The sequence below is a fragment of the Amblyomma maculatum genome, chromosome 1 (genome assembly GCF_055883805.1).
Source record: "Amblyomma maculatum isolate TAMU_Amacu chromosome 1, ASM5588380v1, whole genome shotgun sequence".
Classification (NCBI taxonomy): Eukaryota; Metazoa; Arthropoda; class Arachnida; order Ixodida; family Ixodidae; genus Amblyomma; species Amblyomma maculatum.
In genome coordinates this window covers 504,047,161-504,068,443 of record NC_139344.1, presented here as the reverse complement: position 1 = coordinate 504,068,443, position 21,283 = coordinate 504,047,161, and the positions used below count along the sequence as shown (strand labels likewise).

Below are 21,283 nucleotides of genomic sequence, written 5' to 3'. Positions count from 1 at the left end.
AGAAAAATTTGTGACAAGGAGTGCAGCCCGGCCATTGTGAAACGACAATAAACTTTGGGGAGCGCAAATGCCATGAGCAAGCAGGAGTGTATGGTTCGCCTCCGCTACAGCATCACCGGTACGGAAATCGTCACAGGTAACTTCCACAAGAGCACTGCTTCGCGGCGGCAGCGAGACGCTCTCAGCGGAAACACGAAGTGCGGTATTGCAAGGACTGCTACTATCTTATTCGGTAGATTGTCCCATCGAAAACGTGACGAATCTATTTCGCAGGTCGATAACTGCTCCGTACTTCCGCAGAAAGTCAATGCCGAGGATAAGGTCACGGGAGCAGTCACTTAAAACAACGCAACTAACGACGAACGTACGTCCGTTAATCTGAATGCGAGCTGTGCACATGCCCTTTGGAGTAACTATATGACCGCCGGCGGTTCGAAGGTACACACCTGGCCAATCAGTGAGCACCTTCCTCAAAACAGTCGCCATGCGGCCACTCAAAATTGAATAATCGGCACCGGTGTCCACTAATGCATTGACCGTAGTGCGACCGTCTAAAATAACCAGAATGTCCAGAGAAACTCTTTTTGCTTCCCTAGGTGACGGTACCAGCAGCTCGCGGTCGGATCGAAGCGGCGACGACGGGAGGTCTTCAACGCAGCGACTACCAGCGGCCTCGCCCCCGAAGGTCGCTGTTTTCAGTTTTCCCGATGAGGGCTAGACGAGCGGCTTTGGTCCTCTCGCGAGGAACCGTGGGTGAACGAGGAGGAGCGCCTTGGCGAAGGGGAGCAAGGCTGACGCTGCGAACGAGATGAAGAACGCTGCTCCGCCAGGTACTCCTCAATAACTCGGGGTCGTTGACCAAACCGGGGAGGAGGCGAGTCGATGCGGAAGCCGTGGAGACCGAGGCGTCGATACGGACAATCCCGGTAGAGATGTCCTGGTTCACCGCAGTGGAAGCAAAGCGGACGGCGGTCAGGCGTGCGCCAAATGTCGGCTTTGCGTCGGGGCAGCGGACGATTGTCGAAGTTCTGCACTGGCTGCACTGAGGGCAGCGGAACTGTAGGTGACGCGAGAATGGGCGGTGGTGAAGGGGGAGCCTGACTCTGCAGAACTTCCGCATATTTGGGACGATTGTCGGTCCCCGACAGCAATGGCGGGCTCGGAACTACAGGCGAAAGAGGGCTCTTGAGTGCCTGCCACACCTCCTCCCGCACTATAGCAGAAACGGAAGTTGGCGATTGCTGCAGAGGGCTCCAGAATTTGCTTAGTTATTCGCGCACGACGCTGCGAATCAGTTCGCCCAATGCATCGGGATGCCGCTCTGAAGATGCAAATCGCGATTGTGCTTGTATGAAAAGGTCGATCATAAGCCACGGCACGTTGGTGTAGCACCTTTTCCATTGTGGTGGCCTCCGCAAGAAATTCGTTTACAGTCGACGGTGGGTTTCGCACAAGACCTGCGAACAGCTGCTCTTTCAAACCCTGCATCAAGTGCCTGACCTTTTTGTCCTCGGACATGGCGGGATCGGCTCGCCTGAAGAGGCGCGTCATGTCCTCGACGTACGCTTGGACACTCTCATTCGGCCTTTGGATGCGAGAGTGAATGGCACGTTCTGCATGCTCGCGACGATCTGCGCTAGTGTAAGCCTCGAGCAGTTGACGACGGAATTCCCGCCACGAAGTTAATACTTGCTCTCGGTTCTCGAACCAGATACGGGCGCCGTCTTCAAGGCTGAAGTAGACGTTCCTTAGTTTGGCAGCATCGTCCCACTGGTTGAAAGCAGCGACACGTTCAAACTGAAGGAACCAGTCCTCCACATCCTCAAAGAGGTCCCCATGGAAAGACTTCGGTACTCGAGGGGCCTGCAAGGTGTAGTTATAGGCCGGTGCGACGCCCGTTACCTGCTGAGCAGGAGCACTAGATGTCATGGCGGCGGGTGATGGCTGAAACTCCGGAGACAGTCCCTGGAGCCGTCGACTGGAGCGATGCACGGGGGTGTCCAATGTACATGGCTGGCGCGACGTCTTGTAGATGGAGATTCTTGCATAGGCGATCGTTTTACCCAGCACCTCCACCAGAATGTCACGTACACGGTGACTAAGGATACCAATGATAGCAGGGGGTAGCCCAGACACAACAACACAGCAGCACAGACGCAAACGTGCAAGCGACACTTTGTCGTCCTCTTCAACTTCGTCCTCCTTTCACACCCCAGTCATGCGCCACCTGGCAACGCTAGATGGCAATATTTCATGTATTCTGCCATCAGGCATAACGTTTCATCGATGTCATCAGGTGTCGATACATCGTGACTAAATAAAGTAAGCCTTGTTCCATAGTGACTTTACACCAGAGGGCTTCAACGCCATTTACAGCTGGCATGGTCGTAGCATGTATGCTATCCTTGATCAAGACAGCCACTCCATCGCCACGTGTACCTCGGTCTTTACGCATTACGTTATAGCCAGGAGGGAAAATATTTGCATCAGATATATTGAGAGAAATCGAGGTTTCTGTTATGGTGATAATGTCAGGGTTATGTTCGATACTGAAGGCTTCGAGTTCAGTTGCTTTATTCACGACACTGCTGGCATTTATGTTGGCAATTGTTAGGAAGTGAGGAGTGTCAAGTTTGCTCAGTTTTTTTTTGCTGCGTGTTGCACGTTTCTTTCCTACGGCTACTTTGGTTTCCTTATCATCGTCCCAGGTGCACAGCACATCGTTAAATTTAATCTTGTCAAAGACCAACGAAACTTTTTCGCCTTTATCCTTGTTTGCTTTGCAGCTGTCCCAAAGTTTTTTTCGGATGCTACGCAGTCGTGGCGAAAAATCTTCGCTTACTGATATTCCGGAATCCTTCAATTTATAGCACTTTTGGAAGATTTTAGTTTTGTCACGAAAATCAAATAACTTCAGGAGGATAAGTCGGATTTTGTTGGCCTTTGCTGCGCCTAGACGATGAATTCTTTCAACTCCCGGGATTGTTACACCAAGGGTGGTAGCTTTTAAATCCTAACCTTAAGAAATCTTCAGGCCCGGACAACATTTAAAAAGCGTTTGTAAGGCCGCAATGGCCCATTCTTTAATGTTTCGGCCGCAGAAAGCGGCAAGGGAAATATCTACAAGCATCGAGAACGCGACGCCACCGATTACGCAATCTCGGCCCCAGCGCTGCGCCTCCTCGTCCTCGTCGTCATGGACTGAGTAGCGCATGCATTCCCCTGCACGGACCCGGCCCTCCTCCAGTAAATTCGAGACCATTCTAGCGAGCTGAGGGAGGAAGGCATAGCTTTGGCAGCGGTGTTTTGCGCTCCTCCACCGCGCCTAGAAGCTTCTGCGCTGGCTATTCAGGAGCGCGCCGCGCAGTCATCGACGATTCTGGTTCTGATTCTATTTCTAGTTCTCGCCGACGACGACAGCGTAGCAGGCAGACCCCGACTGAGAAGTTGTAAAAAGAGCTATGCGCTCGTGAGTTGTTCGCTCAGAACCTGTTTGTAAAGTGTGTCGCCTCTCTGCCTCCTATAAATAGTTTTCTGTGCTTTGTGTTCTTGTTATTTAAAGTAAATTTTCGTTTTGTTACTGCAAGTTCGCTGTCCTACGTCTCATTGTGTGTGTGTGTGTGTGTGTGTGTGTGTGTGTGTGTGTGTGTGTGTGTGTGTGTGTGTGTGTGTGTGTGTGTGTGTGTGTGTGTGTGTGTGTGTGTGTGTGTGTGTGTGTGTGTGTGTGTGTGTGTGTGTGTGTGTGTGTGTGTGTGTGTGTGTGTGTGTGTGTGTGTGTGTGTGTGTGTGTGTGTGTGTGTGTGTGTGTGTGTGTGTGTGTGTGTGTGTGTGTGTGTGTGTGTGTGTGTGTGTGTGTGTGTGTGTGTGTGTGTGTGTGTGTGTGTGTGTGTGTGTGTGTGTGTGTGTGTGTGTGTGTGTGTGTGTGTGTGTGTGTGTGTGTGTGTGTGTGTGTGTGTGTGTGTGTGTGTGTGCGTGCGTGCGTGCGTGCGTGCGTGCGTGCGTGCGTGCGTGCGTGCGTGCGTGCGTGCGTGCGTGCGTGCGTGCGTGCGTGCGTGCGTGCGTGCGTGCGTGCGTGCGTGCGTGCGTGCGTGCGTGCGTGCGTGCGTGCGTGCGTGCGTGCGTGCGTGCGTGCGTGTGTGTGTGTGTGTGTGTGTGTGTGTGTGTGTGTGTGTGTGTGTGTGTGTGTGTGTGTGTGTGTGTGTGTGTGTGTGTGTGTGTGTGTGTGTGTGTGTGTGTGTGTGTGTGTGTGTGTGTGTGTGTGTGTGTGTGATCACCACGTCGCCTGCAGAATCGGAGAGCACCTTTGAGAGGTGCGGAAGATTTGAAGACTACAAAGAACCTGATCGTTACTGCTTTTTAAAGCGGTATGATGAATGGACAGCAAAGTACTTGTACGTTATTTTCACTAGATCATTGTGCGAGGGACGAGTTCCGAGTGACTGGAGAACTGACAGAGTGAAGCCGCTGCATAAGACAGGCAAAAAGCACTCCGTTCAGAACTACCGACGAATTTCTTTAACATCCACAGTATGTAAACTTTTGGAGCATATAATAGATAATCATATCGTAGAATTCTTGGGTAAATCAACACAGCTTCAGAAAAGAATTTTCGACAACTACACAATTAGTTCCAACAGTGCATGATTTCGTGAAAGCAACTAACAAGAGGAAGCAAATAGATGCAATTTTTATGGACTTTTCAAAATCTTTCCATAAGGTCTCGCACGAAAGCCTCCTTCACAAATTGCGCAAGGCACTGAAAAGTTCGCGGCTGATGAACTGGCTTACAGCTTACGTTGAACAAAGAGACTTGTTTTTAATGAGCATTACTCTGAAAGACTTTAATAGACTCTGGCGTTCCCCAGGGCTCGGTTCTTGGACCACTCCTGTTCCTTTCATTTATTAATGATGTTACGCAAGGGGTTGCGGCTAAGGTTACGCTTTAAGCTGAAGACTGTGTATTTTACTCTGAAATAGACGACACAACTGACCAGAATATCTTAAACGATGCTTTTCAAAAATTTGTAAAATGGTGTGACGATTGGCAAATGGGGATTAATTTTGACATAACTGTTTTCATGTTCATTAATCACAAAAAGCATAAACTAAAGTTTCCTTAAGCGGCTAGTAATATATTTCTTTCTGAAGTAACACAGTACAAGAGTCTCGGACTCTGGATCACTAATAACCCAAACTGGACTAAGCACCTTTAATATGTAGTAGCTATTGCTAATTGCAAGTTGTTCCTGAGGAGAGCTTTGGAACTTTCTGTTCCTGCTGTCCGCTTACTTGCATATAAAACGATAATTTTGCCAATACTAGACTAAGCATGTGTCATTTGGGACCGTTTTACTAAAACTAGCAATAACAAGAAAGAAATGGTGCAAAGAAGAGCAGCTTGCTTCATTTATAATAGTTTTGGACGTACTTCAGTAACAGAGCTCTTAACAAAAGCAAACTTACCATCATTAACGCAAGGAAACCGAGTGTCACGCCTTAAATTCCTCTTTCAGCATATTAACAGACACTACAACATAGCTCTCACGGAAATACTAGTTTTTTCTTCTGGTTATGCTACTAAGGAGAGACATAGTCGTACAATAACCGCATTTACTGCACGTAACAACTCTTTTAAGTATTCTTTCTTTCCACGAACTGTCGCAGAATGGAATCGCCTTACTGATGACCAAGTGTTGAAATCATCACAATCGGCGTTTGTTTCAAGCATTGTTTAAAAAAAATTACAGAGCGCCAACTTCGAGCTCATTTGATCTGATTTGTATTGATTTATTTTCATTATTTTTTAACCTGTGTTATCATTGTACTCTTCACATATGTACTGTGTCCCATCCTGCTAAAATCCCCTTAGGGGATTGCAGTATTAAATAAATCAAAAATAGATAGTCATTTCAGTTTCTTTTTGAATTAAATATTCAGAAAGATATTTGTTTACTAGCAATTATTCTCGTTGTGGGCTTTGTACGCATGTAACTGATTACTTCTGGTAACCTCACTAATGAGGAAGTATTTATTCGCGCAGTTTATGCAGATGTTTAAATCCGCAGTTACTCAATTCAATGTATCACAGCTGCTGTGGGTCTCCACATTGTGCAACTGCGATGGGGAAAAAAAAAACAAGGAATAGCTGGATAGCCACTTTGAAAAACGTGAATCTATAACAGATCACCCAGCATGAGGTGACTGCGAGCAGCTAGGCAAAGATCTCATTGTAAAGCTCTCATGATACTCATTGTAAGTACGCCTGTATGCACGCATGAGTAAATTAAAATGACAAAATGACAGTTAAAATGTGACCTCTAAAGGACAAAATTAAGGTTGCAACGTAACCTGCAAATATTCACGGCCGACGTTAGGAATGATGGTCGCCGCTCAGCCTTTAAATTTATCAAAATTGAGGTCAAAGATGAGGGTTACATCCTAGCCTCATTATAGTTCATGACAGGCAGTAAGTTTGAAGGTAAAGCGTAACCGCTAAAACGTATACGGTATGTTGTAACCGAAAATTATCGGTGCACAATTCTGCGACGGTGTGTATTCATATAAACGGTTACAGGATTAAAGCGTATATGCGAAGCCGACATAATATACATTTCCGAAAACGTTCCTGGTGAGTGCATGTATTCCTTTCTCCATACAGGCTTTATTCCGTGAGGTTTATTGCCTACTGCATTTTTTCATGTAGACTACCATGTATCTCTCAGTTTACAATGTATTAAATTTCTGTAATCTTCAAAGGGTATACTTACTTTCGTTGTCTGTCTCAAGCTTAAGCTGCCCATACGCCTGCTCTCTTATTGCTTTTCATTCCAACATGGCTCGGGACACATCAGACTCTGAGTGCTAGTGTCTGGGCAGTGGCTGTTATATTTTGTATGGTGTCTACAAACAATTTATCGGCTGCTTTTCTGGGGTGAACACCTCTGAGTACGCGAAGAGACTGCGTGTAAATATTAGTCTGCAATAATCTTCCTTGCTGTATTGTCTACAGAGATCTTTAAAGGTGTATTAGAATTCAGCAGTGAAGAAGGATGCACACTTTTGAAGATTCATCATTTTCTCCCATCCTTTTCCTTTCACTGCACTTATAACGGAAAAAATTGTTTTTGAACAACTTTCTTGCGTCGAGTGCAATTAATTTTGGCACGATATCTGGCGGGGGTAAAGGGAAGTTGCGGTTAACTTTATCGTGTGCGAGATCGCAGTCTGCTGGAAAATTGTACCTTGGAGCTAGTGGGTCCTATATTTGAGCTATGTTAGGTAATGTGCTGAGATTATGGTAATAGCTTCGGATCGCAAGAGCAGAGATCTCACAATTCGAGGTTTGTTCCTGAATATTATTCTAGAAGGACACATTACTACGACGGGGTAGTATATGCTCAACACTATAGCCAAACGGGTGAGTTGGTGGAGCATATTGGATGAAAAAACAGCGCAAAAGACAAGTACCAGAGCAAAGAAACACAAGACGAGCGCTCGTCTTTTGCGCTGTTTTTCCATCCAAGTAGCATATGCGTTACGATAGAGATCGCGCTTTAAGAGCGTAAGTGCAATTATTTATTATTTATAGCGGGGTTTCATTTTTTTCTACAGTTGCTCCCTCTCGCAAGCACAAATTATCATCTAAACATTGAAATGTGTTGGCACTGCATTACTTGGAGAGGAAAATTGCCAACATGCACCCAATATTGGGCCCATCATCCGCGCTGCCTGGGGCGCGATTCATAGCTCCGCTGGATTTACGCTAAAATGTAGGTCATCACGACGCAGTCAAATTTAAGTACAGTGGCTTTTGTTTGGTTTGGTTTTGGTTTTCTGGGCGTCCCAAAGCGACTCAGGTTATGAGAGACGCTGTAGTGGAGGACTCCGGAAATTTCGACCATCTGGGGTTCTTTAACGTGCACTGACATCGTACAGCACACGGACGCCACTCCGTTTCGCCTCCATCGAAACGCAGCCGCCGAGGCCGGGATTCGATCCCGCTTCCTTGGGCACAGTAGTCGACCGCCGTAACCACTGCGCCACCCCGGTGGGGCAGGGCAGTGCCTTTATAGAATTCTATAGCATCTGGTGCAAGCTTAGGTGTCAAACCTCCTGCAATTCACATCCATGGCCTATTGGATCCTGTGTGAAATACACCGAATGTTGCCTTTCACCTGCTGGTATGCGAGGTGCGTTATCTGGGCGTCTTGGTGGACGAGCCAGAGGAAGCGAGCCCAGTCTCGGTTGACCATGCCCGGCTGGAGGCGGACGTGAAGGGATTTCTCACTGGCCGCTACCAAGGCCAGGTGAAACCAGAGATCAAGGCGCCAGCTGAGAGACAGGTCGACGAGGACTTCGAGGGGGTCCGCAGTAGTGTTGACCGGCGTGGCGCGTGGCCAGGACAAGCCCCTGGTAAAGTGGTGACATGCATTGTGCTGAACACAAGCTACGTTGGAAAGGCGCCATGCTAATTTACAATTTAGCAGCTTCTTTTTTTCGCCGGCTGCGACCACCGTAATCCCCTAAATTTTCATGCGCCCATTTTACCATGTGCAGCCATCTGCTCCTCGAGTCAGCCACTATGCTAAATAAACGAGCCTAGGTTTGTCAATCTCCCGTTTGCGTTAGATGTGTTGCCCATTGCTTCTTCATTTTCAGATGCGATGTCCTTTAGTCAAGTTAATTACGCTGCCAACCTTTGCCTGCATGAAATTTCTTTTCCTCTTGTATTGCAATGGTGTCAACCTAGATGAAGATTTACAGATAAAGCCACCTTATCACCGCTGTAAAGGACCCAACCATGGTTTGTATATAACACAATTTTCTGCTAAACATGACGTTCAAATTTCGTTTATTCCCCTTTCCATTGAAATACCAAAAAACCTGCCCCATCTATTTATGAATGATGTGTCACTTGATGCTTTTGCTACCAGTGTTAAATCTTTTTCCGAGAAATGTCATATTCGTAGAGTTGTAGCCGCATCCTCTTTTTGATCACTGGCACCAACGATTCCTTGCTTTTACTGATCCGCGCTTTTGATACATTGATTACTGTATCGTTTTCCTCCTGCCTTGGAATACAATGCCTGTAGTTTGCACTTCTTTTCACTCGTGTTAGACGTGAGAAAAGCTCACAGCGTTGTGAAATAAATAGACACATCTCTAAGAATGGGTTGCAGCTATGATCCGTGGGACAAATATGCGTCAAAATTCAACCTACCACATGCGGTCATCAGCTCAGCATGGCGACTCAAATGATGGTATGAGTGCTCGAGGGTGTGTAAGAGGACGATTTCCTTTATTATTGCTTACTAACTGTATCGCTCTCCTATGGTGTAGAGGCCTGTAGTTTCTCATTAGCTACTCTACTCCTTTCAGATACTGTAACTGCGGCGCGTTATGAATAAGTACAGAAAGTGAGGCTGCATATTTGGTGATCAAATGCACCGATCCCTGCAGTCAAGTATACGCCCCTGAAGGCACTGATTTGTAATGTAGCAAGATTGATAAACCTAGTAAAGACAGACGTCTTCGTGGCTATGCGTCTGTTTTGAATATCTCAGAACGATTCTCGACGCGCGGGAGGGAAGATGGGGGATGGTTCCAACAGGAATATTCTTTCAGAGTGCTCAAGTCCGTAAGTTACGCACTGCGAAACGAATCTTGTTTATTGAGTATTAAAGAGCTCGTTCTTGGCTTATGACATGCTGAGCTGTTTGTTTACAAGCGCTAAGACATGCCAAATCTACGCATAAAATGCAAATAAAAAATCTGTGTGAAGCATTTTCCGACCTGAATATAGCTGCAGCAACAAAGTACGGCGGCGGTCAGACCTGTGACGCAGCAGGGGGTGCTAAGAATGCCTGGCTCCGCTGGACAGGCCGCTATTGGAAACTGACCCTGGCAACGTTTAATGCTAGCACCCTAGCTAGTGAAGCTAGTTTAGCAGTGCTGTTAGAGGAACTAGAGGACATGAAATGGGATGTCATAGGGCATAGTGAGGTTAGGAGGCCGAATGAGGCATATACTGTACTGACGGATGGGCATGTACTGTGTTATCGAGGTTTACCAGAGAGGCGACAACTAGGAGTAGGTTTGCTTGTCAATAAGTATATAGCGGGTAATATAGATGAATTCCATAGCATTAATGAGAGGGTTGCAGGCATCGTAATTAGGCTTAATAAGCGGTATAAACTGAAGGCTGTACAGGCCATTGCACCTACATGTAGTTATGATGACCAGGCAGTTGAAAGCTTCTATGAAGATGTAGTATCGGCAATGCGAAAAGTAAAGACGCAGTATACTGTACTAATGGGCGATTTCAATGCCAAAGTAGGGAAAAAGCAGACAGGAGACAAGGCAGTAGGTGACTATGGCATTGGTTCTAGGAATAGCAGAGGGGAGTTACTAGTTGAGTTTGCAGAGCGCAATAACTTCCGAATCATGAATACCTTCTCCAGCAAACGGAAGAACCGGAAATCGATATGGAAAACTCCTAACGGAGAGAATAAAAATGAAATCGACCTCATAATGTGTCAACGCCCGCCATTATGCAAGATGTAGAGGCAACCGGGAAAGTGCGATGCAGCGACCACAGAATGGTGAGGTCCCGAATTAGCCTAAATCTGAAGAAGGAACGCAGCAGATTAGTAAGAAAGAAACCCATCAACGAATTAGCGGTGAGGGGGAGGGCAGAAGAGTTCAGGATCTCGCTACAGAATAGGTATTCAGCTCTAACTGAGGATGGCGACATTACCCTAGAGGCAAGGAACAATACTTTCAGAGATATCATTACTGAGTGCGCGGTAGAAGTAGGTGGTAGGATAGTTAGAGAGGATACCGGTAAGCTGTCTAAGGAGACAAAAGTTTGATTAAGAAACGCCAGAGTATGAAAGCATCTAATCCAACAGACCAGATCGAATTTGCCGAGATATCAAAGCTAATCAATAAGCGCAAAGTGGCCGATATAAGGAAGTATAACATGGAGAAAATTGAGCATACTGTAAAGAACGGGGGAAGCCTTAAAGCAGTAAAGAAGAAACTGGGCATAGGCAAACACCAGATGTACGCGATAAGGGACAAGGCGGGCAACGTCATCACGAATATGAACAAGATAGTCAAAGTAGCCGAACAGTTCTATACAGATCTCTACAGTAGCCAAAGTAGTCAGGACTGTAATGAGATTGGCAGTAAGGAAAAACAGTCAGACGTTCCACCAGTGGCAAAGGACGAGGTCAAGGAAGCACTAGAAACTATGAAAAGGGGGAAATCAGCTGGAGAGGATCAGATAACTACAGATTTGCTGAAGGACGGGGGGATATCGTGCTAGAAAAGCTGGCCACCCTGTATACGCAGTGCCTGGTGTAATCAACGGTACCGCAACCGTGGAAGAATGCAAACATTATACTCATTCACAAGAAAGGGGACTCTAAGGACCTTAAAAATTACAGACCAATCAGCTTACTGTCTTTTACGTATAAGGTATTTACTAAGGTAATCGCTAATAGAATCAGGACAACCTTAGACTGCAATCAAGCAAATGATTAAGCAGGTTTTCGGAAACAGTACTCTACTATCGATCATATCCATACAATCAATCAGGTCATAGAAAAATGCTCTGAATATAACCAGCCCTTATACATAGCATTCATTGATTACGAAGAAGCATTTGACTCAGTTGAAACTTCGACGGTGATGCAGGCATTGCGAAATCAGGGGGTAGACGAGCCGTACGTGAAAGTGCTGCAAGATATATATAGTGGCTGCACAGCAACCATAGTTCTGCATAAAGAAAGTAACAAAATTCCCATAAAGAAAGGTGTTAGGCAAGGAGACACAATCTCCCCAGTACTATTCACAGCTTGTTTAGAGGAAGTATTCAGAGACTTAAAATGGGAGCAGTTAGGGATAAGGGTAGATGGAGAATACCTCAGTAATATGCGATTTGCTGATGACATTGCCTTGCTAAGAAACTCGGGGAATGAACTGCAAATAATGATTGATGACCTGGACAGGAAATGTAGAAGGGTAGGCTTGAAAATCATTATGCAGAAGACTAAGGTAATGTTCAACAGCCTCGGGAAGGAACAGCAGTTTACATTAAGTAGCGAAATACCGGAAGTAGTAGGCGAATATGTCTACTTAGGACAGGTAGTAACCGCAGATCCGGACCATGAAAAGGAAATAACAACAAGAATAAGATTGGGAGGGAGCGCATTTGGCAAGCACTCGCATATTATCACTAGCAGCTTACCGGTATCGCTCAAGAAGATATTATACAACAGTTGGATCTTGCCTGTACTCACCTATGGGGCTGAAACGTGGAGGCTAACCAAGAGAGTTCTACTTAAGTTGAGGACAACCTAGAGGGCTATGGAACGAAAAACGGTAGGGTTAACATTAAGAGATTGAAAGCGTGCAGAGGGGGTCAGAGAAATAACTCAAGTTACCGACATTCTAGTTGAAATAAAGAAGAAGAAATGGGCATGGGCAGGACATGTAGTGCGAAGAGAGGATAACCGATGGTCGCTGAGGGTAACAAACTGGATTCCAAGGGTAGGAAAGCGTAGCAGGGGGCGGCAGAAAGTTTGGTGGGCGGATGAGATTAAGAAGTTCGTAGGGGTCAAGTGGATGCAGCTAGCACAGAACCGGGTTAAGTGGAGAAATATGGGAGAGGCCTTCGCCCTGCAGTGGGTACAATCAGGCTGATGGTGATGATGATGATGATGATGATGAACAAAGTACGGCTACCTTCCTGTGCTATATATATATATATATATATATATATATATATATATATATATATATATATATATATATATATATATATATATCGTGAGCCTTCTGTGGACCTTCTTTCATTTGTACATACCATCATCATCGTCCCGCGGCGCCGGCTCCGCCTGGTGCCTGGGTTCGTGATCGGATTAAAACGCTAGACAAGGCTTCGCTGTCCTTGCCGCCACGACCTCGCCGTCTTGACCGAGCCTTCTTCCACAAGTGGTGGAGGTGAGAAGTGATCCCCTTGCTGTTTTGTGCCCTGCCTCTCGCTGGAGCTACGTTCCGGTCGCTGTTTACCGCCTGCCACCATCGTTATATCTACCGAGAACACCCACGAATCGGCAGGACCCTCTACCTCGGCTGCACCACCCCCTCCGACTGTGCCCACACGACAACGCGACCCGCCGCTGTTCGCTGGTCGTCGCGACGAAGACGTCGATGACTGGCTGGACACCTATGAACGCTGCAGTAACTACAACCGGTGGGACGATGCTCTAAAATTTCTGAATGTTTCTTTCTACCTCATTGAGGTCACCAGAACCTGGTTTATTAACCGCGAACCCCACACCACTAACTGGACAACATTCAAGCAGCAGTTCCGCCAATATTTCGCGGACCCAGCAGTTCGGACTAAGGTCACAAAGAACAAGCTCGCCTTTCGCCTCCAAGGTCTCGATGAGTCGTACGCGTCTTACATAGAGGCCATACTTACACTCTGCCGGCGTGTTAGTCCCACCATGCCGGAACCTGAACGCGTACACCACATCTTAAAAGGAATTATTTCTGTGGCTTATAATACCCTGATTGCCCAGAATCCTTCTACTGTTGACGCCATTATTGCAACCTGCCAACGCATCGACCAGCTGCAGTCCTCCCGATTGCAGCCCGGCATTGCTACTGGCCCGACCTATGCTGACCTGGATCTACGGGCACTGATTCGAGCCATCATCCGGGAGGAGCCCCAAGCCCTCAAGCCGGTCTGTCGACACGGTGCGATCATTCTTCCGTACCTTCTAATGACGCCGGTCTCCGCAACATCATTAAAGATGAGCTGGCAACAATCACGCGACCTATGGCGTCCGACCCTCCTGCACCCAGCCCAACATCGACTTACGCGCACGTCGCAGCATGACCCCCTCCTTTTGTTCCGCCGCCCCAACTGCCATCGCCCTGCAACCACATCAACGCCGTGACGACGGCTCAGCCTACGCCACCCTATTACGCACCCAGGCGCCCCTCTCGCCCAGTGTGCTACTACTGTGGAATACGAGGACATATATCCCGCTTCTGCCGTCGACGTATTCAGAACCAGCGGCGTGGTTATGACGCCTTCGAAAGTGACGTACCCTCATATTATCAGCGACGACCTATTTCCAGCCCACCTCGAAGATCATCCCCACCTCCAGAATCCTCGTCTGAGCCTCGTGGAACTCATGCATCCCGACGTCGGTCCCTATCCCCATACCGCCACTCAGTTTCCCCTCTCAGACCCGCAACAACTCTCCCTGTCCGCCATCCGGAAAACTAAGCGTTGCAGTTTCCGGAGGTCAAACTGCAGTCTGCGAACTTACCGAAAGTCTTCCAGATCGCCCGTATAATGTGATTTCTGTTTTCGCTGAAGGATTACCGGTCGAAGCATTGATTGATACAGGGGCTGCAATTTCTGTCATTCACGCTGATTTGTGCTACCGTTTGCGAAAAGTTACGACACCATATGATGGGCCTGAACTCCGTGGAGCCAATGACGTCCCTTTGCGCCCTTTAGCAAAGTGCACCGTACGAGTTGGTATTGACGGCGTCCGCCATAATGTGCAGTTTGCTGTGCTCTCACCATGTGCGCATCTGATGATTTTTGGATGGGATTTTTTGTCAACCGCTTCGGCGTTAATTTCTTGTGGCGACCGTGTTGTCCATATGACAGACAGCGATTTTTCATCTGAAGTTTCTGAACGACATCATCCCCTCGTTGCTGCCGCTGATACTGTTCTGCCTCCTCAGTGCGAAAAACTGCTTACCGTTGTTTCTGACCACATCGCTGACGGGGACGTAATCATCGCACCATCTTATCGTCATCTTGCACGCGGTATCGCCTTCCCGTCTAGTCTTGTGAGGTTCTGGAACGGCTCAGCGACAGTAGCGGCCACTAACACTTCACGTGAATCACTCGTGCTCCGAAAAGGAACTTCTCTCCCCTGCATGGTGGATGTTCAACCTTTGTCCTTGATTGTGCTCACCGCCCCTCAGCCTCAGCACCGTCTTTCGACAGACGTCTCTCTTTCCGTTCTCACAAAGACTATTAATCCTAACCTCAAGCCGAACCAACGCCAAGAACTGCTGACATTGCTTCGACAACACCAAGCCATTTTTGATGCCACTTCCCCACCACTGGGACGGAATATTGTTGCGCACCATCGCATCATTACTGAAGGTAACTCTATCGTTCGCCGACGGCCTTATCGGGTTTCCATCTCAGAACGAAAAGTAATTGAAGAAAATGTAAATGACATGCTCCATCGTAATATTATTCGTCCCTCGACAAGTCCATGGTCCTACCCAGTAGTTTTAGTTAGAAAAAAGGACGGCTCGGTACGCTTTTGTGTTTTTTACCGCGCACTAAACAAAATTACCCGCAAAGATGTATACCCAATGCCAAGAATTGATGACGCCCTTGACTCTCTCCAAGGCGCCGAATATTTCTCGACTTTGGACCTCCGCTCAGGTTATTGGCAAATACCTATGCACGAGGACGATAAAGAAAAAACCGCTTTCGCAACTCCCGATGGCCTTTACGAATTTAATGTTATGCCTTTCGGACTTTTTAACGCACCAGCGACATTTGAAAGGATGATCCATACTGTGCTTCGTGGCCTAAAATGGAGAACCTGTTTATGTTACTTGGATGACATTGTCATCTTTTCGTCAACTTTTAACGACCATCTCACGCGCCTGAATGAGGTCCTTACGTGTCTCGCTTCAGCGGGCCTTCAGCTCAACATCAAGAAGTGCCGCTTTGCACAGAAGGAAATTAAAATATTGGGACATCTAGTCAGCCATGACGGCATTCGTCCAGACCCAGAAAAAATCATCGCGGTCTTCAAATTCGCTCGTCCACAACGGACTACAGAATTGCGCAGTTTTCTCGGCCTGGCGTCTTATTTCCGGCGTTTTATAAAGCATTTTGCAAGTATCGCTGCTCCACTTCATCAACTGCTTAAAGCACGCAGCCCTTTCGTGTGGCCTGAACAGTGCGAAGCTGCTTTTAATAACCTGAAGCACGCCCTCACATCAGACCCTGTTCTTGGCCACTTCAGTGACAGCGCTCCAACCATCCTGCACACTGATGCCAGTGGTCTCGGTCTTGGCGCTGTACTTCTGCAGCGCGATGCAACTTCGCGTGAGAAAGTGATTGCCTTCGCCAGTCGGACTATGACTCCAGTTGAGAAAAACTGCACTATTACCGAGCAGGAGTGCCTTGTCGTCGTCTGGGCTGTCCAAAAGTTTCGCCCTTACCTATACGGTCGGCACTTCACAGTTGTGACCGATCACCATGCTCTTTGTTGGTTGTCTTCGCTCAAAATTTTGACAGGCCGACTTGGCCGTTGGATTCTACGCTTGCAAGAATACAATTTCGACGTCCCTTATAGACCGGGTCGCCAACACCAAGACGCCGACGCTCTTTCTCGCTGTCCACTTTCGGAATCGGCTTGCTGTTTTTCTTCCCAATGCATTTCCACCTATGACCACAGCCGACCATCTCTTTCCCCGACGTATATCACAACAGTTTCATTTGACGACTCTGAGAACAAACACGCTCTCCGCTCACAGCAATTAGCCGATGCCTACTGCCGTCCCATCATCGACCGCCTTATTGGCGCTTCGTACCCACCCAATGCTCGGCTTCGCCGACAACTTCGCAATTTCAAGCTCGAAGATGGCATCCTACTCCGCTTCGTGTATTGCCCTGATGGAACTCGCTGGATCCCAGTCGTGCCGCGCGTCTTTCGCCCACGTATACTGGCGGCTCTCCACGATGACGCTACTGCAGGTCACCTTGGTGTTGACAAAACCTACGACCGCGTTAAAAAACGATTCTTTTGGCCTGGCCTATCTTCCAGCGTTGCCAAATACGTCGCATCCTGCCCTCTATGCCAACGTAGCAAACGGCCAACTTCTTCACCCGCTGGCCTTCTACAACCTATTCCCTGTCCCGCCACGCCGTTCGACGTAGTCGGCATCGATTTATATGGTCACCTACCTCTCTCCGATGGGGGTAACCATTGGATTATATCAGCTGTCGACCACCTTACACGCTACGCTGAGACAGCACCTTTACCGACCGGTTCCGCTCAAGAAGTAGCAAATTTCTTTTTGCGATCAATTGTATTGCGTCATGGCGCTCCTCGGGTGCTCCTAAGTGACCGCGGGACGGCCTTCTTATCGACAGTCGTTGCCGAAGTCCTTTACGCGTCATCCACCCTTCATAAGACAACCTCGAGCTACCATCCCCAGACTAACGGGCTGACTGAGCGATCTCACCGCACCTTATCGGATATGATCTCTATGTACATCACACCAGATCATCGAAATTGGGACACTATTCTACCATTCGTCACTTTCGCCTATAACACAGCAGTACAGCGGACTACCGGTTATTCTCCATTTTTCCTCGTTTATGGCCGTCCTCCCACTACAATTCTCGACGCTTCCTTCTTCTCTACGCCCGACTACTCCACATCGGTACCTACCCAGTTCTTGTCTCGTGTGGCCAGATGCCGTCATCTTGCCCGCCTCAACACAGCAGCGTGCCAGGAAGACCGCAAGACTCGCTACGATTCTACGCATCGCGTGGTCTCTTATCGTCCCGGTGACGAAGTACTGCTTTGTACTCCACTGCGCACCCCTGGCCTTAGTGACAAATTCCACCACCGCTACCTTGGTCCCTACAAGATCATCAGCCAAACTTCTCCAGTTAACTACAAAGTCACGCCTGTTGATCCCCCAGCCGATCGACGCCACCGTGGAACTGAAACTGTTCATGTTTCTCGCTTGAAACCGTTTGTAAGCCACGGTACATCGGTTAGTCAGGAGCGGCCACGCTGGCCGCTTCCGACCCCCCGGGCAGATTGTGTGAGCCTGCTGTGGACCTTCTTTCATTTGTACATGCCATCATCATCTTCTTTCATTTGTACATACCATCATCATCGTCCCGCGGCGCCGGCTCCGGCGCGTGCCTGGGTTCGTGATCGGATTAAAACGCTAGACAAGGCTTCGCTGTCCTTGCCGCCACGACCTCGCCGTCTTGACCGAGCCTTCTTCCACAATATATATTAATATATATATATATATATATATATATATATATATATATATATATATATATATATTGTAGCAATCTTGAAGAAGAGCAAACACATCGAAGAAGATAGAGAAAAAGACGTTGAGAAAGACATGGAGAATCTCGTGCCCGTGCCGGACTAGCAGCCGTTGACCAGCTGAGTTCTATGCCTCCTCGACCTGTTCAGCGCTCCGACGTCAAACCCCGGTTGTAACAACTTGGTGGCAGGCGTTGGGTACGAATACCCTCACGACGCATCCTCAACCACTAGAGCCTCGCCGGAGCCATCGCCTCGCTGGTCTTCCTCCCATTCCTCTGAGAATGCGACAACTGAGCAGTCCTGAACATCAACTCGAAGCATTCCGTCCCCGTCTGGTGATGTACCACCCACTGCCTCAAACGCGACGCTACGACGCTACCGTTTCGAGAGCCTCGTTCTTTTGCCGGTCAAGCAGGGGAAGACGTTGATGAGTGGCTCACTCACTTTTAACGTGTGCGCCGCTTCAACCGCTGGGATTCGGTGGTGAAGCTCGCGAATGTGGTGTTTTTCTTGACGCAGACCGCCTTGATGTGGTACGAGAACCACTTAGACTCTCTGACCACTTGGGAGGGCTTTGTAGAAGCTATCAAAGACTGTTTTGGCGATCTAACTGCAAATAAGAGGCAGGCCGAGCACACTTGCTCACAGAACTCAGACAGCAGGTGAGATTTGCACCACATACATCGAAGAAATGCTGAAATTATGCTACACCGTCAACAGTCGGATGACCGAGGAAGACAAGGTACGCCATCTGCTCAAGGGCACTGCGGAAGACGTCTATCACTTCCTCATTGCCAAAGACAACTTGGGTTCGATCACCGACGTTATTCGAAACTGCCGGATATTCGAGGCCCTCAAGACGCGGCGCATTCGCTGAAGTTTGGGCGGCTGGCAAATGTCACTACCGTGGCCAGCGTCGCAGAGTCTCCATCCCAAAGTCTCCTGTGTGCCATTCGTGAAATCGTTAAGGATGAAATTTCACGACGTGAGCTGTTTGCCCGGCCCTCTGGCTTCGCTGATAAAGCATACGCTTTTCCAGCCCATGCACGTGGGTGCCCACCAACGTCCAGCTATACACCAGCCAGTGACACCGACTTCGCCTTCCGCGAAGACCTGGACACCCCGCGACCAAGGCCCAACCAGGTTTACCCGAAATTCTCTTAGCGCAGAGAACCTCGGTCCAACTCCAACCGTACACCGCGCCTACCGCGTGAAAGCTACGTCGACCCGAAACCTACATTTGAATATTCGTCGCGTCCTACTTTTCAAAAGTCCAATAAAGCGCCTCTGTTTGATCGGCCTATTCCCGTGTGCTTTCGGTGTGGTGTCGCGCGTCACATTTCCTGCTACTGCAGTCGGCGCTCATCGTTCAAGAATCCTCCGACGGCATCAAACCGACGCGCCGTCCAGCCCTACATCGACACCTATCGACCAGAACATCTTCCCCGGAGGGGCCGTTTGCAAAACTAAGGGCTCTGCAGCCATTCTCCAGCGTCTGACCGTAGTGTAACACCACCTCCGTCATTTCGCGTGCGCCGTTCCCCGTCAATACGGCGCCGATCGCCGCCCACCTTGCAGGAAAACTAGCCAGCGCGGCCAGTGGAGGTGAGGTCGCTGGACAATGTGCGCTGTTTCCTATTATTCCTCCCTCTATGTACGTGTTAAAGAACAAGGTTATTGTACTTGTTGACGATTTGCCTACGATGGCGTTGGTACACCCTGTTACTACTGTTTCGGTAATGAGTTTAGATTTTAAGAACCTTTTGACGAACAAAGTTATGTTTGTTTGGGACAAAACTGCTAATTTTTATGGAGTGAGTGGAGAGTGATTGTATCCTGTTTGGGTATGCAGCGTTAAAGGTCCACTGAAACGGCCACCAAGAAGCCACTGATAAACGTGTTCAGTGTGTAGAACAAATACTTTTGAGCACTAACCCAAAGTATAACGCCTTGGAACAAAGCCAGCGATTTATTATTAATTTTTAAAAACAGCGTTTTTTGAAATTCGCGGGGCAGAGAAGTCGTCGTTTGGCGGTGTCGCATGGAACTATTTCCTTAACCCGTGACGTCATGGTGAGTTCACTGGCAAGGCTTGCTAGAAGCTGCCATGCGCTGCGGCCACTGCAGCCATGACGTCACGGACACACTTCCGGTTGCTGCGGAAGTCGTCTGCTCAAGCGCTGCTCGAACTCTGTGCGGGCTGATACACAGCTCGCCGCCCTTATCGGTTAGGCGGCCATTGCCCATCAAGTACAACAACCGAAGCGACGCAGTGATCGGCGGAACGAAGCTGCATTTACAAATATCTTATTATATAACGTGGTTTCAGGAGTACCGGAGTGTCGTCCGATGAGGCGTCAACAGCACGGTCAAGCACCGCACGATGGCAGCACCTCCTCGACCGCCGTAAACACCGCCGCTGTGGCCCCTCCTCCCGCATACCGTATGCGAACGACAGGGCGGATTAGCACCGATGTCCGAAATAAAGCGCGCTAAAATTTGTTGGCGTCTGGAATACTGAGCCGAATTTCAAGCATGAAGCCCTCGTGAGGATCGCTGACCAGCAGAAAATTGCTGGTAAGAGCGATAGCCGTGATACAAGCAAGTTTCTGCTCTAGCCAGCTGCCGTTGGTGCATTTCGGCTGATCCGATCTACTCGTACTAGCTCTGCGATTAATGCGTCGCCAGAGTTAATCCTATAATTTTTTTACTACGACAGGACAGGATTCACTATAAGGCAGTTTCATAAGTAGACGATTTGCGACAGCGTTGATCAGTTCCAAAGCGCCCACCGCCGCGGCTTCGAAGCGAAACAATTGAGGCCAAGCGACGACTAGGGACGGTCACGCACGGCGCCGTCATTCGCCGCGCTCGCGCGCCCCACCCCCGCGGTAATTGTGTAACGTAACTCAGCCTGCTTGCGGCATCCCGTGCTGCAAGCGTTGCAAACTCGTGTACTTTCATAGCTAAGGCCGCGCATTTTTTGACGTTCTGCTCAGCAACTAGCCGTTCAAACGATACTGCAGGCAAGACAAGGCTTCAGTACGCAGTCGGTGCGCTGTTGGCCATAATCGAAGACGTTGGGGGGCACCATATTCTATTCATCGAGCTTTAAACGTGATACAGTG

At 48.4% G+C, this 21,283-nt stretch overlaps 1 protein-coding gene across 1 annotated transcript in view; it reads right to left on the bottom strand.

Annotated features, from left to right (window-relative positions):
• LOC146210348 (neprilysin-1-like) overlaps positions 1-21,283 on the bottom strand; it is a 597,280-nt gene that overhangs the window by 333,576 nt on the left and 242,421 nt on the right. The window contains exon 3 of the mRNA XM_084575627.1: positions 8,175-8,409. Within this exon, the coding sequence (XP_084431753.1) occupies positions 8,175-8,409 (235 nt within the window). The remainder of the gene's footprint in view (positions 1-8,174; positions 8,410-21,283) is intronic.